We start from the raw sequence: 16,047 nt of genomic DNA, 5'->3' as shown, positions 1-16,047 counted from the left end.
GTTTTATTAGCAGATAGCAAACTGTTCAGATTGTTTTAGTCAGTATTGATAAATTAGGGTCTAGAACTATTTCCATCTCATTTGTAAAATAATTTAAAATAAAAAATCATAAAGTTGTTTAATTTTAATCATAAAATTAAAAATAAAATAAAACATAAAAAGACAAAGAGAGGGCCCGGTGCTGTGGTGTAGCAGGTAGAACCTGCAGTGCTGGCATCCCATAGGGGCACTAGTTCAAGAGCCAGCTGTTCTACTTCTGAACCAGCTCTCTGCTGTGGCCTGGGAAAGCAGCGGAAGATGGCCCAAGTGCTTGGGTTCCTGCACCCATGTGAGAGACCTGTAGGAAGCTCCTGGCTCCTGGCTTCAGATTGGCCCAGCTCCAGCCATTGCGGCCATTTTGGGAGTGAACTAGCAGATGGAAGATCTCTCTTTCTCTGCCTCTACCTCTCTGTAACTCTGCCTTTAAAATAAATAAATAAATATTTTAAAAAGAGAGAGAGAGAGAAAGAGAATAAGGCAAAAAAAAAAAAAAAACAATAGGCAGAGATATTCTAAATACACTGAAGAGAAAAAATGTCATGAAACATACCAGATAAGCAATTTTCAATATTTAACCAGGCATACTAGGAATCTACTTTTTAAAATAACTGCTATCATAAAAATGTGTCTCTTCAAATGAAGTTACAGTTTTCCAACCAAAAAGACCCTCTCATTGAACGTTGTTATTCTTTATTCAGACTTTTCACTTTAATACAACTTTTTAAAGTTAGCCAAAGATTACATCTTGCCTATAAGACCTGAATGTATATGTCTAAATCTATAAGGTTGAACCTTTAGAGTCAATAATAGAGAGTTAAAACGTGATACCACCTGGCTTGCTGAGCACAAAAGAAATACACACCATTTCAAGACCTGTACATATTCCAACACTTCATATTTCTCAGGAAGCCAACTGAAGGCTGGCTACCACTTCATCTCCTTAGACTCTGCACTAGACAGAATGTTAACAGGCACATTTTTATACCATACCTATTTCTTGTTGGACTCTTCTGGGGATACCCGAGATGGTTTTCCTCCTCCTCAATTTTCGTCTCCGCTGGAGTACGGATTGTGAATGAACAAGAGAGCAGCGTATACTAGCTTCTCTGTCAAAGCCAACTCCTGCAACCCGAAGAGCTCTCATTAGCCTTTAGAAATGGCAAATACAACTCCCTTTGCTTGGACCACAGTGATATTTATTGATTGGAAGTAAGGGAAGAATTTGGATCAAGACTCTGAACAAATATAAGGGGCCCCTTAGCTCTTTAAATTAAGCTGCAGGACGTAAGTTTTCCGTCTAAACGCAGCTCCCCGCAACAGCGCACGCTGCTGAAAGTACCAAGCAAAGGAGGAAAAACCAAAGAAAGAGAAGAGCAGAAGGCACCAAACACAGTCACGCTCACACAGAAATGGCTCCTTAAGGATATGGAGCCCTTGGTTCCTACTATTACTGTTCCATTTCTGGGCTCTCCGAGGCTGACTCCCTTGCGTAGTCCATGAGAAGCCCAGGTGTGAGCCTGAATTAGTTCAGCTAATGCGTCCTGACCCATTACTTCACTAAGCATGTCTTTGTGAGTTTTTCCCCTTCTACCTCCTGTGTCCACACCTTCCCCGCCAGGCACATGCACGTGCACACACCCTGCCCGCCCTCACTTGCTGTGAGGAAACTCACCAGCCTAGGGATTTGCTTTTCTCAGTCATTACATAATTCTACTTCCTTACACTGACTGCATTGAATGCTTCTGGTTTTCCACCAGGTGGCTTAGCCATATAAAATAAACACACAGGTCAGTCCCCAGGGCTGCACTGAAATGGACCCACCTTCCATGCCAGTGGTAAAGCTGGAATTCCCAGCCTTTATAGCATTGTTTGTTCATTTTTGTACACACAGGGGGCAAACCCTGGTGCTGGTTAGTTTCTCTCTCCATGGGTGCATGATGGACACTCCATGCAGTCTGATCAAAACTAGCACGATGAGGGAGGAGGTGAGGAACCCAATCTCTTGGCTGGCACAGGCATGCACCACGGATTTTTCAGAGTGAGCTTGGCCCCAGAAAGGCATAACGCTGTGCTTTGGAATTTGGTCACCTCATCATTTATCCTGATTGGTAAGCATGGGGTGGGACAGCATGTTAAATCTTGGTGCAGCTCTATAATGAAGCAGTTGAGTTCTGCTTAGCATCACAGTGCCCACAGTTTCTAGAATTCTCTTTGAAAAATATGCATCACATGATGATTAATTACAGTATTATCGGAGGATTCATACTAATGGAGTGTTCTTAGTTTTAACGAAAAAATTACCAGTCTTCATTCTAATCTTAGTAATTATAGAACACATGGTATACCGACACAGACACTGTGTGTTATATGGACATCATTAACAATGTTCTCATTAAGGCTCTTGAAATCAATATCTAATCTAGGCTTTAGTCTGACAGTTCCTGAAATAAAACAGAAGAGGGAAAAATCTTCCCTTTTCCTTCATCACAGGATGATGGCCCATAATCATAGTACTAAATTTGAAGACAAGATTTTACACACAGCAAGCAGGTGTTGTTAATAATCAGATGTTCCCAGAATGGAAAATTAGTTTAAGAGGGTGCCAAAGTGATGCATTTGGGCAGCTGAACTCTCTTACTATATTCCATTTAGATTATGGAGATCAGATGAGTGTACATCTTTAGAACAATCTGTCATACAAGTTGAATAGGTCATTAGGGAAATTAACTCCCAGTTCACAACCGGCCAGTCAACTAGCTAGTATGCCTTTTTGTCAGGAAGGATGTAACATCTGTCCCAGATAGCCAACCCATTTCCTTCCCACTTTAAGTGACAGAAATCTGAATGTGGTTAATAGTAACAGTGTCCAAGATGTGTCTCGAGTGACAGTCAATCTTTAGTCACATGATACCAAGATGGAAGTTAGCTATAACCCACCTGTTTTGACATTTTCAATATACACATAAGTTGAAATATAATTAGAGATATTTAAAGAAAACTCAATGGATAGATTATTTAATTGGTATATGTGAAAGTTAGAATATTTTACAGTATTACTTTACTTACAACTAAGATGACCAGATCCAAGTCTGGCATTTCCTAAATTTGGAAGAAAAGTCCTGCAAGGCTTGCCTTGTACCTGGACTAACATTCAAACTCTCAGTACACAAGAGGAAGAAAGCAGAGAATGAATGAAAGACAGGCTTGCTAGTTTAAAAACAGAATTCAGGCTTCATTCGTATACCCATACATTTTTAGGTAAAAAATCCTTAATATCATTACAGAAGTCCAAACAGTGTTTTTTTTTTAAATTTTTTAAGCCTATCTTCCTCCAAGGAAATATGAAAACAGATTTTCTAGTTTGTCCATAGGACCACTACTTGCAGCTCTGAAAACCTGGGGTTTTCCGTTTTCTTTCTGGCAGTGCCACGCACCATTATCATATGATTCACTGCGGCCAGTCTCTCCTTTATTTCAGCCTGCTATGGCCAAAGAACTATTGGGAAATCTTTTATTTCAAAAAGAAACTGTCCATCATTTAAATAACAAGCAACCCAGCAGAACATATGCAAATTAATGTTCAAAACCTGACAATAGCGTAGTGAACAGCTTCTGGGTTATAATTTGATGCAAAAGGTATTATTTGATACAGAATGGCAGTCTTAACTGGTAGGCCCAGCAGTGCAGCTTTTGCCCGTATTTCCTACACAGTGTATTCTGACCCACGTGCCCCCAAAGAAAGAACCAGAACGATACCAGTGACATTGATGGGAATAATGCAGGAAGAAATCACTTGGGCATCTTGTTTCATCTTCTCCTCCGGCGTTGGGAGAGGTAGCGCTTTGCTCCAGTTTGTCTGCTTGTCCAGTGTAGAGGGAATATTGTGTATTGGGTTTTTCGGCCGCTGCCCTAACATGACATCTGTATCTTCGTCCTCTGGGGGATGGGACTGCAAATGAAGTACATTCAGATTCAGCCATCCCAGTTCATCCATAAGCACACACACAGGGACTTGCATAGTTTAGAGGAGAAAAGTAAGGTCAGAAAGAAGCTTTTAGCACAAAGGAAGAATTCTGAGGACTAGTTAGTAAACACAACTAGTTGACAGTATGATTTCCATAGTGAAGCGACACAAAAGAAAAAAAATGGGCTAAACATGCTTTTCAGTATAAATGGAAGTAAGAAGAGAGACGAGGCAGCCAGAAATCACCAAACTGTACGTTGTGTGTCTAGAATCCAGTGAAAGGTAGGCCCAGTTGCCACCTATCTTGCCATAAATCGCTATGGAAAAATCCCAAGAACTCTGGCTGACTAGATCAAAGGAAATGCGCTGAGTTCGAGGCCTGGCGTCAGCAGACATTCCAGAACACATCACCTGAAGGACTCGGCTACCTAATCCACGCAAGCAGGAGTTTCAGGCATGACATTTTACAAAGTCATCACCACTGTACGCACACGGAAAAGCAAAAGTGAGGAACTGCTCCCACCACTACAGGGAAAAATACAAACGCCGTTACTAGGGGGCCAGATTCACATCGGTTTCCTTTTCAAATCTGGAAGTCCTAGTTTGTTTTCATTCAGCTTTGCCGTATGAAACGTTCTTCCAGCTGTGTAGTTCCAGGCTTTGATTTCTGTGAAACACTTGAAAACAGTCCCTCCAAACCTTTGATAAATATTAAGATTGTCTAAGTCTTATTTTAGGATCGGGATCCCAGCCCAGAGAAGTAAGAAGGCTCTATCCCATGTTTGATTTCAGGCTTGGGTTTCTAAACCAGCTCATTACAAAGACCCAGTTTCCACCAGTGAGCCTAGTTTTATTTCCATATGCAGTTTAGAGGAATGTGTATATCTGTATGGAATAAATAGTTTTCCTTCTTATTCCAGTACAGTTTTAAGATCTGTCTTAAGTTCAGAATCATTTAAAAAAATTTTTTTCTCTAGCTCACACTAGGAAGCATTGTGTCCTGTAACTCAGAGGATTTCACAGATTGCCACAGGAACTGTGCACAAGTCGCCTTAAAGAGAATATTCCAAGAGCACTTCTTTAAATGAACCCCCTGCATTCACTTACCTTTGCAGAAGTTTCTGGAAAGCCCCCCAACACCCCCCATGGTCTATGATCCCCCCCTTGGGAGAGATGTGCTCTCCATGAGTGTCTTAGTAAAATATCGCAACCTTCTTTCTCTCTTCAGCTTTCGTGCAGGTTCCCAGCGAAGCCAATAGCTCAAATAAAGTTCCAGCACAAAAGACTTTGTTTCCTAGGTAACTTCCAAAAAGGAAAAAAAAGTTTGGTGCATGCAGAGAGAGAGAGAGAGAGAGAGAGAGAGAGAAGAGAAGCCTGAGCACTGTGGTGAGCCAAACTCCCAGCAGCAGAGGCCTCATTGCATAGGGATTCCTTCCTGGAATAACAATGGGCTGAGAAACAAGGGAAGGAGAGTGACCAGACTACAGGCTCTGACCAGCAGCCTAAAGCATTTTGATCCAATTGGGACTGGGACAACTGGCTGCCAGAGAACCCTTTTGTCCTGTTCTCTTTTTGATTGGAGAATCTGAACCTTTATTGCTGTGAGAAATAGAGGGCAAGTTGGCATTTCTTTCCTGGGAACAACAAAGTACAGGAGCAGTGTTAGGTGACACCCAAGTTGCAAAGAAAACAGAGAACAAGAGCCAATGGCATGGCTGTCTAAATGCTCTATTATATAGTTCAAGTTAGGAAAATACCACCTTTTGCATGGATTTCAAAGAAAAAGTGTTAGTTAAGAAAACAAGAGAGTTTGCAATAAAGTTAAAAGAGAGAAGGAAGGGAGAGTGTCTGGAGAGAGCAGGAGAGGGCCGTGAAAGAATGTTCTCAGAACCAATACCTTTCTACTCCATGGGGCCATGTGGCAACACTCAGTGGGGGAGGGCGAGCGGGTGCTGTTAAACTATGAACATGAAATGCAAAAAAAGAAAGAAATTAAAAATGTGCACACAATACACAGTATACCTGGTTAGCTCAAACCTGTTATTATTGAGTGAATATACTAGGATAACTCCTTCCTCTCCCCTTTCTTCCTTCCTTCCTTCCTTCCTTCCTTCCTTCCTTCCTTCCTTCCTTCCTTCCTCCCTTTTTGTCCTCCCTCCTCCTCTCACTCTTAAATGAGTCTTTATTACTTGGCTCCAGTGCTTTCTTTAGTGTGGCCAGGTGCAACTTCCCAAGTTTTCTAAAGTCAGTTTCCTCATCTGTAGTAAGATAGACATCTACCCTCCAGGACTGCTTTGAGGATTAAATGAGTACAAACATGTAATATACATAGAAGAATCCTGGCATTTAATAAGCTCTATATGTTAATGTCAACTATGACTTCAATACAGTATTGTTGTTGTTGTTGTTGTTAGAACCTTACTTTATGGCTATGAAATATCTGTGAAAATGCTTCCCATGTTTTAGATTCCCAACCCCATCTGTCAATTTGGGAAAAATTGAATTTTTTCCCCCTTAGAGTGAATTGCAATACTCTAGATTACTCAACATTTGCTTTGTTTATAGACTACATTTGCAGACAGAACCAGTTTCACGAGTGTGTGCCCTTTTCGGTCCCACAAGACTCTATACCCAGAAGGCTCCCACCCTTGGTTTAGTGCGCTGTGCTGTCACTGTCTTGAAATTCTTCATTCTTGAGTAATGGGCCCTGTATTTATTTTCATTTTCCATTTGGCCCTCAAATTATATAGCCAGCTCTGTTTGGAGAATAATCTGGTAACCTGTTCCCCTTTTCAGGATCTACCAAGAAGGGAATTAAAATTCTTTTAAACTCTAAACTATCTCAGTGTTAGAGTCAGTTAGGTCCCTATTACATACATCCCATAGCATGGGTTTAATGAACATGAATTATCCCTGGATGTAGTTTTTCATCTATGAGAGTGTGAATTCCTAGAGCCACATTTAATTTTCCTTTCAGTCTTCCACGGTGCCAGCAAACTGCTTTCCCTGTCAAAAGAGCCCATCAAGATATTTGTGCACCTGAATGATACCGGCTCTCTGTGTTTTAACAGTGATGAGAAACCCAAATAAAGAGGCATGCTCATGATCTCAGAAGGAAGCAGATACTGCAGAACCCAAGGAACTGACCATCCTAGTACAAATAGGCACAAACAGAGGAAGCCTCGAGGAACCCTTAATTCCATCAGAAGGTCTCTGGATGGATGCAGGGCCTATGGCAGACATGTGGTTGTGGGGGGTGGATATTCAAGATCTAATCCTAGTCTCTTTTTATTTTTATTTATTTTAAAAACAGAGAGAAAAAGAGAACCATCTTCCATCTGCTAGTTTACTCCCCAAATGCCCAGGACTGGCCTAACTCTATCCCAGTGTCCCACCAGGGAGATAGGGACCCAGCTCGAGCCATCACCTGCTGTCTTCCAGGGTGTGGATTAGCAGGAAACGAATAGGAGTGGAGTAGCCAGGACTTGAATCAACCACTCTGACTTGGAATGCGCGTATCCCCAGCAAAGGCTTAAGCAACTGTACTATAACACTTAGAACCCCTATTTAGCTTTCTAAGCTTTCACAGACAAGGTTGCTTATTAGTTCTTAAGCAGAGCAAATGTCATCATCTGCTCAGGTCCAGTTAACTCTAGATCTTATTTAGGACCCTGACATTGCAAGTTCTATGGCTCCCTCACTGAAATGACCATGTTGACAGATGGGGTATATATGGCTGGAATTCAGGCACTAGCCTGGTTCGCTGGTAAGAATTAGTCACAGATCACGGTGTGCAGGTCTCCAGGAAGACTCTGGGGAGTCTAAACTCCAGAGGAAACTCCTGGAACTAGGCAAAGGGGAGCTGAAAGCAAAGCCTATACGGGAAAGGAACCCACTTCAAAGAAGCCATGGGCTTTAGTAGTTCATGAAAGGATTTTCAAACAGTTACACAGCAGAAATGGCAGGTCAGAAAACATATGAATGATAGTAATACTATAAATATTGGTTGTTCATCATAAATCTCCTAAATCAGTTCTCCTGTTAAATATTTTTGCCAGGAGTGAAGGTGAATAGATTTTATTTTTCATCTGAGAAACCCACCCACTCCATTAAACGATCAAGAGGAAACACCTGGCAATGACGAAAGACGTCATGGCTAAGTTTAGAGAACACAGACCACTCAGTTTGGGTCATTTTGATTAAGTCAAGGTCTCCATGTGTTATGCTTTACAGCAGATTCCTCTTCAGCTAATCTGCCTCTCTCCTATTTTGATAGTAGCATCACTTTGAACTTGGGTGCCAAAGGATTATGTTCTTTGGTTCCTCCATAGAGACAAGAGCACTCAAATTCCTCCTGATGGTCTGCATATTTAGAGTATTTATGTTTAAAATATTAAAACAGGCTATGGTTTTATTCATTGCCATGAATTAGTAACTGCCTTAGTATAAGTGGCTTATATGCCCTCCTTCCTGGGTATTTGGTCAAAGTGAAATTATTCTGATTATATTATTTTTTACTTGCTTATTTGAGAGGGAAGGAGAGTAAAGGGAGAAGAGAGGAGAGAGAGCTCCTATCTGCTGGTTCACTCCCCAAATGTCCCCAACAGCAGGGGCTGACACCATGGCCAGTAACTCAAACCTAGTCTCCCTAACGGGTGGTGGGGACTTAATTACTTGAGCCATCACCTGCTACTTTCCAGGGTCTGCATCAACAGAAACCTAGAATCGGGAGCCAGAGCCAGGAATCAAACTCTGATACGAGATGCAAGCAGTTTCTTTCTGAGATCATTTAGGGTCTCTCTACATTTTGCCCGGCACGCTGCTCCTTAATGGGTGCTGATGGATAAGGTTCGGAAAAGCTGCATGCTGAGCAAACTCGTATCAATGAAATTATTCTTTAATGGCTCTATTTAAATAAATTCTACCGCTTATTCAGAGAAATGCTAACCATGTCTTGTTCACAAATATATTTCTACTGTGTAAATATTGCTCAATAAATATTTGTTGTATTGCTAGCATCCCCATGTGCCTGGCATAAGCAAACAAAAATCCTCTCCTAGAGAAATAGCATCAAATCATTTGCGTTCACATGTAATTTTTTTAGTACAACATCCAGTACAAAGTGAAAGACAACAAAGCACAGGAGGAGATAAGACAGCATGAGCAAGGAGCATCTGAAACAACAGATAAGAGAAGTAGGCCCCGAGGGACACCTGACTTTGGAATTATCACTCAGTATAGGAGTGGTAGTGAACAACCTTGGTTTCCCCAGAATGTGTGTATGTGTGTGTGTGTGTGTGTGTGTGTGTGTCTGTGTAGCTAGGAGACCACTCATTCATTCAAGAGCATTTCTTTGACGATGGTCAAAATCAGTCACAGTGGGGGAAAAATCAACATATTTAGAGTAAGAATATTTTTCCTTTGTGGGTATATATATGTTCACTGTCCAATCTTTCAACTTTTCATACTTTTGAGATTTCCCATAAAAAAAAAAGTTGAAGAAAAATGCAATTCTTTCCCTTTCCAGGCTCCCATCTCAGCTGTTCTATAATTATTTTGAGAGGACTCAGACTTGAAATTGCAGCATTTTATGAGGATACTTCAAAAAGTTTCAAAAAAATAAACAAAAAATTTGTTTATTTTGGTGCAGAAAACTGGAATCCATGCTTAGTTTTTCCATAATATGTATTTTTTTTTTGACAGGGAGAGTGGACAGTGAGAGAGAGAGACAGAGAGAAAGGTCTTCCTTTGCCGTTGGTTCACCCTCCAATGGCTGCCGCGGCCGGCGCGCTGCGGCCGTTGCACCCGTTGCACCGCGCTGATCCGATGGCAGGAGCCAGGTGCTTCTCCTGGTCTCCCATGGGGTGCAGGGCCCAAGCACTTGGGCCATTCTCCACTGCCCTCCCGGGCCACAGCAGAGAGCTGGCCTGGAAAAGGGGCAACCGGGACAGAATCCGGCGCCCCGACCGGGACTAGAACCCGGTGTGCCGGCGCCGCTAGGTGGAGGATTAGCCTAGTGAGCCGTGGCGCCGGCCCAATAATATGTATTTCTATGCACGTTTGGAGGACCCTTTCATAGAATCAGTTACTGTTAGTCATGCCCATCTTGTTCCTGACACAAGATGCTTCTTTGATGCCTTCGCTTTATTTCTGTCCCTGCCAAATCCATCCATCCTACCCTCACATCCTTTCCTTAGCTTCCTAAGGGTTCCTTCAAAAAACCCAGAGTAATATTTATAACTGTTGTTTAGAACAAGAAATAAACATTATACTAAAAAGCAGTCAAAGAAATTTCTTTGGTGAAAAATGAAAGAATAATTTTCAAACTCCAATCTTTTTGTGGTGTGTATATGAGAACTGTGCATTTCTCTTCTTTTCTGGCTTGGAACAAGCATTTCTCTGAAGATTTCAAGGTTTCCCCCCATCTTTCTCTTACTGCCAGGAGGAAAATAAAAATTCTCTCCACACCATATTTTACTTTCTTTTGGGTTTTATTTTATATGCTGATGGGGGCTTATTTTGCTTCAAAACTTTCCAAGAGACATCTGTTAAAATGTTGTGGGTATTCCAGCAGGAAATGTTTTGAAAAATTGGCTTTGGTTTGTGATCTAACTGATACCACATGGCATTTATAGCAGTCAACTTTCAGAGCTGATTTATTACTATCATGCTGTCTTAAACATGAGAAATATTTACTGGGACTAGATGTGGTACTACATTTGAATATAGGAATAAAGTCTTAGAGCAAAGAAGTCCATTGCAAGTCAACTGAATTTCTAGTGAGAGGATATGGGCTCTTATTGTCATTCTCTCTTGGGGCTTGTTTGTCCTTAGGCCAAGTCTCTGTGAGATGGGGGACTCTGAGTGCCTCCTAGTTTTCTGTGCAGGAGCGTGTGTGTGGATGTGTTATACATAAATACGAAGTGCTTTGATCTTTCTCAAAGGCCTAAACAAGTCTGGCACTGCCATGGTCACGTATTACTCTTGTTGGTACAATGACAGAGCACTTTGATTCCCTTGACATGGTTTCAGAGTCTCCTGCCGGCTGGCACTGTGCTCTTATCTACCTAACATGTTTAGTAACATAATTTCTAATGCATCCTCTACTCCCCCTTCCCCTTTCCTCAGCTCTTAACATTCACCTAGGTGAATACCCACGGGAAAACAAAATGAGGAGGCAGGCAGAGGTTTAGGGGACATCCCGCGTTTTCACCATCATGCATTTCTCTTCCCTTTCCAAGTTTGACCTTTGTCACCGTTTCTCTCCTAGGTAGTCAGGGATCTTCAGGTTTCCTCAGAGGGCCTGAATGTAGCACTGTCACCTGCCATACTGTCTTCAATCTCAAATCCCCAATCCCCATCGCACTACACTCCCACAGAGCCTCAAGGCTAGAAAACAGCCCTGAAAATACCCTCATTAAGATACTGAGAACATCTTGTGAAAAACCCAAAGAGACAAATCTCTGAGGCACAATTCTGGACAGTGGCTGTTGACTGGGGGGGAGGACATTTGGGGACAGATGCTTACTGAGTTCTCTTAAGCACCTTATATATGTACATCCATTTAAAACACCAAAAGCATGAATAGCGAGGCTTCAGGAAAAAATCCCCTTATCATCAATAAGTTTATCTTCCCAAATCATACTTTACTTCCTTTCACTGACAGATATAGTCACCAACCAGTGTCTCAAATCTCCTAACAAGCACTTAGTAAAACAATACACAAGAGACAAATAAGCAAAGGTGCTCAATATCATTACTCATTGGGAGAAGTCTAATGAAAGCCAAAATCATATATGACTATATACAGAGGGGCTAAGCTGAAAAAGATTAATAATAGAGGCTACTTCAAAAGTTTATGGAAAATGGAATTAAAAGATATGTTTCTTTTGGAGAAAAAAAATGGAATCCATGCATGGTTCTTTCACAGTACACATTCATTGCCCACAAACTTTCTGAAGAGCCCTTGTATGCATGCATTTAAAATATTTTTTGCAGCAAGTTAGACTTATCTTTTCATTCCACTTTCCACAAACTGTTTGAAGTGCTTCTAGTGCTGGTGAAGATGCACAGCAACTGTCATGAACTGCAGTGTGTGGTGCACTGAAACATACATCTACCTTTGAATTCCTGCTTAGGTACACAGAGGTAAGAAAACATGAGCATGTTTACAAAAAGCCTCGCACAAAAATATTTATACCAGTTTTGTCCTTTAAAGGAAAAAAAAACAACTCAAAACTTGAAACAACCCAAATATCTACCAATAGCAGAACAGACAGATTGTGGAATGCTGTATTCCTATACCGGAATACTACACAGCAAGACTGAACATGCTATTGATATATGAAGTATCAATGTCAAAAAAGTATGTGGAGCAAAAGAAGGCAGACACAAAAGACTGTGTGCTGATTCACTTTGGCATCCCATCTTGCTGGTAGACATTTTAGGTATGAGTTCTGACCTTCAGGAGCACGGCTTGAATGGCAATGGCAGTGGTCCAGTTTTCACCCCAAGAGAGGCTTTCTGAAAGACAGCATGCAATCTTTCTCCTTTTGATCTCAGCTAGAGTGGAACCAAAATTCTTCAAGTAATGAAATGCAAAAGAACCTTATGTATTTTTAAGTTCAGGAACACTGTTTAATCACAACCTGCTAATGAAGCATTTTAAACATGCAGAGACTAAGAGAACCACATTTTTCGACATGTGTGGAAAGTAGTCCCCACATGAATGGAAAAGAGGGGGCTAAAGGGATCCCAGAATGGAAAACGCTTCTTGCTGACTGGTCAGCTGAGTCATTTATTCACAAGACTTGCTCTGTATTGTCAAGAACACAAAACAGGACCCACTGGACAATGCTGCCTGTAAGGCTGATGCCAGGAAGTATCTTATTCATCCTCTGCGGCCAGCTTTGCCAACTACTGGAGCCACTGCCAAGGGCCACTCCGTTCCATCAACCTCAAAGGTTGCTAGCACCACATAAAAGACATGAGTGAGGGAGGAAAAGGCAGGCCGGGCTTTGAAGTGCAGGGAAGAAAGAGTCTTTGAACTGCTACAAACAGCATCAGTACCCTCACCCAAATCAGAGAAGCCAGCAGCGTGAGTCAACAGACTAGCCCAGAGGCGTGCAGCAGCTGAAGAGATGTGCTTGTTCCATCCCACCCTCACTAAACCTTTGCACTTGAAACTCGGGCCAGGCCCGGTGAGGCAAAAGCTCAGCGCGGGCATATTTGACCCCACCAGGGCAAATTTTTTCAAAAAGATTTATCTATTTACTTTGAAAGTCGGAGTTACAGAGGGAGAGACAGATCTTCTATCTGCTGGTTTACTCCCCCAGAAAGCCACAATGGCCAGGGCTGGGCTGGGTCAAATCCAGGAGCCAGGAGCCCCATCTGGGTCTCCCATGTGGGTGGCAAGGACCCAAACACTTGAGCCATCCTACGCTGCCTTCCCCAGGCCATTAGCAGGGAGCTGGATCAGAAGTGGAGCAGCCAGGACATGAACCGGTGTCCATGTGGGATACTGGCATTGCAGGCAGCAGCTTTACCCACTATGCCGCAGCGCCGGCCCCAGAAAAAATCTTTTACAAGTAAAAAAGATAAGACCTTGTCAAATACAAGCCATGCGCATTTTAGTTACAGCTCTATGAATGTTATCACATGTATAGACTTGCATATCCACTACCACAATCAGATTACGGAGCTGTTCTTTTATCCCAAAAGCTCCTCCATGCTAGCCTTTCATAGTCACAGCCTTCTCTGACTCTGACCCTCTGGCAGCCACTAATTTGTTCTCCAGCACTATGGTTTTGTCTTTTTGAAAATATTATATGAGTGAAATCATACAGTACGTAACCTTTTGAGGCTGGCTTCTTTCACTCAGCATAATGCCTTTGTGATACATCCAAGTTGTTGTGCATATCAATAATTCACTGCTTTTTATTATGAGGACTATTCCATTGGCTCCCTGTATGAATAGTGAAAACGTCTCAGGTCTGTGAGCAAATGTCATCCTGAGAATATCTGTAATGATGTGTACAGACAAGGAATTTTATTGACTGTTCCACAGCCAGAATAATATTTAAAAGAGAATCAAAGAATTCCAAAACTAAACTCTTCAACAAAGAATTTGCTTTATTTCTCACAATATTTAATATGAACCAGACTTATTGGCTAATGCTTTCATTAGCTATTGTGCTGGGCATTAAGCTATTGTCTTTCCACTTTGAACCTATTCTGTTCGCTGCTCTGTGGTGCTAGGACTTTGTAAACATGTCTTCCTTGCCAGCTGCTCCCTGTGAGGGTGCACAGAGACCAGAAGGCTGGAAGAGGAAGAAGAGCCCTACTTCTTCCCGGTGCTCGCTGTTGTCAGCATTGCCCCAGCAATGGTCCTTTGCCCCAGCCGTGGCAACTTTCACCTGTTTCTGCACTCCACAGCCAGCCTCACCATGCCCTACTCTGTACCAGACACACCAGGCAGACCCAGTCATGCCTTGTCACTTTCACAGACGTCTAGATGCAGCTCTGTGTGGTCCTTCTCAGCTCTTGATGCATTAGCACCTGTCGGGCAGCAGCCCCTGCTTTAGAGGACTGGGTCTTAGCTCCTTAAAGACTTCCGAGCTCCTGAGACACCAGCTCCAGCCAGGCCGTGGCTTTTTCAGAGGTCTGGGTTCTAGTACTGCAGGGCTGCTCCAATGATGCCCTTTTCTCTGGTCCCCAAGTCCTAGGACGGTTAGCTACCTGCTGCCGTGACTATCTCAGTGCCACCTCATTTTCCCATTTACCTCATCAGTCTCATAATGATATCCTTGTATTAAATCCCCTCTGTTAAAATAGCTGTTGTGGTTTCTGTTTTCCTGACTAGACCTTGGCAGATAAAGCACATGGTATCAGACTTTCATCCTCTGGCTTGCTTGTGGCCAAGGCATCCAAACTCCTTGCTACTTCCTGACTCTGAGTCCAGTCAGGAAAACATGACCTAGTGTGATGTTCTGTCGGGGGTAAAGATGATAATGGTGTCTACAACTCATATTATGGCAGAGAGGAGAGCTGACATGGTCTCAAAAGAAAGCCACTTTTCATGATCTTTAAAAATGGGTACAGAGGGAAAAAAAAAAACACTTGCTGTGTTCAATAGATCTATCCTTCATGTGGCAGGTGCTGTGCTGATTTTTTTCCAAGAGAATACTGCATCAGAACATCAGGTACAGTTAAAGTCACCTGCTGCTTCAAGACAGTCTGCAAGGTTCATCTGCATTCTGCAAAGACTGAACAGGTAAGTTATATGGGAGGTGTAACTGAAATCTTACAGTACAGACTAATACCAAGATTTTCTTTCCCTACTAAAGCAAAAAGGATACTCTAGAGATTAAGGATATTAAATACACACACACGCACACACACACTGATATTTTTATAACACATAGCTCTGATAATTTGTTATTCCTATGTTCAAAACTCTTCAATAATTTTCTAGGCTCATGACATAAGTTCAAACCTTTTAGTCTGACATTCAGGATCCTTCTAGATCTGGCTTACTGGAGCATTACAACCAGTGCCCTCTATTCTCATACCCTTTGCACTAGCCAAGACAAAGTATTGTAACTCTTATGTACATACTCCATCTTCTCCTTGTTTTTCATGGTCTCCTCAATCTGAAATTCTTTCTCTCTTCATGATCACATTGAAATTCCCAAGCTCTAAGGCTTTCTCAGTTGTTACCTTGGCCATAAAGTTTAATCCTGCCACCCCACCACCCCACCTCACTCTAACACCCATACCAATTAGGTATCAACACCTTAGAGTTGATACAATATAATTGCCTCTAGTATACATGTACTCTGGATGGCAAAGATTATGTCTCATTCTTTTTTTTAATCCTTCTAGTACTTATTAATAGTAGGTATTCAGTTATTTTTTTTTTTTTACAAAATGAAGAAATGAGTAAGAAGGCACCTGGGAGAGAGGGCATGGCAAGTAGAGAGATTGGTCAGAGAGTACAGTATAACTTCTGGGGAAGCATGTGCCATTTGGTGTGCCTGAGGTCT

At 42.0% G+C, this 16,047-nt stretch overlaps 1 protein-coding gene across 4 annotated transcripts in view; it reads right to left on the bottom strand.

The window, feature by feature from the left end:
- Positions 1-16,047, bottom strand: part of NHS (NHS actin remodeling regulator) — a 379,159-nt gene that overhangs the window by 20,442 nt on the left and 342,670 nt on the right. For 2 of the 4 annotated variants that reach the window (XM_008272397.5, XM_051827614.3), the window contains exons 4-6: positions 5,901-5,963; positions 3,796-3,988; positions 1,030-1,161 (exon numbers count right to left, since the gene is read on the bottom strand). In XM_008272397.5, coding sequence (XP_008270619.1) covers positions 1,030-1,161; positions 3,796-3,988; positions 5,901-5,963 — 388 coding nt within the window. Of the gene's footprint in view, positions 1-1,029; positions 1,162-3,795; positions 3,989-5,110; positions 5,824-5,900; positions 5,964-16,047 lie in introns of those variants that run through there. The other 2 variants (XM_051827616.3, XM_051827613.3) reach the window with 2 other exon arrangements.

This window comes from Oryctolagus cuniculus, chromosome X (assembly GCF_051225735.1).
Source record: "Oryctolagus cuniculus isolate XC-2025 breed Fujian yellow rabbit chromosome X, ASM5122573v1, whole genome shotgun sequence".
In the NCBI taxonomy this organism is placed as follows: domain Eukaryota; kingdom Metazoa; phylum Chordata; class Mammalia; order Lagomorpha; family Leporidae; genus Oryctolagus; species Oryctolagus cuniculus.
Note: the sequence above shows the minus strand (reverse complement) of the source record. Positions and strands in the feature narration are given on the sequence as shown.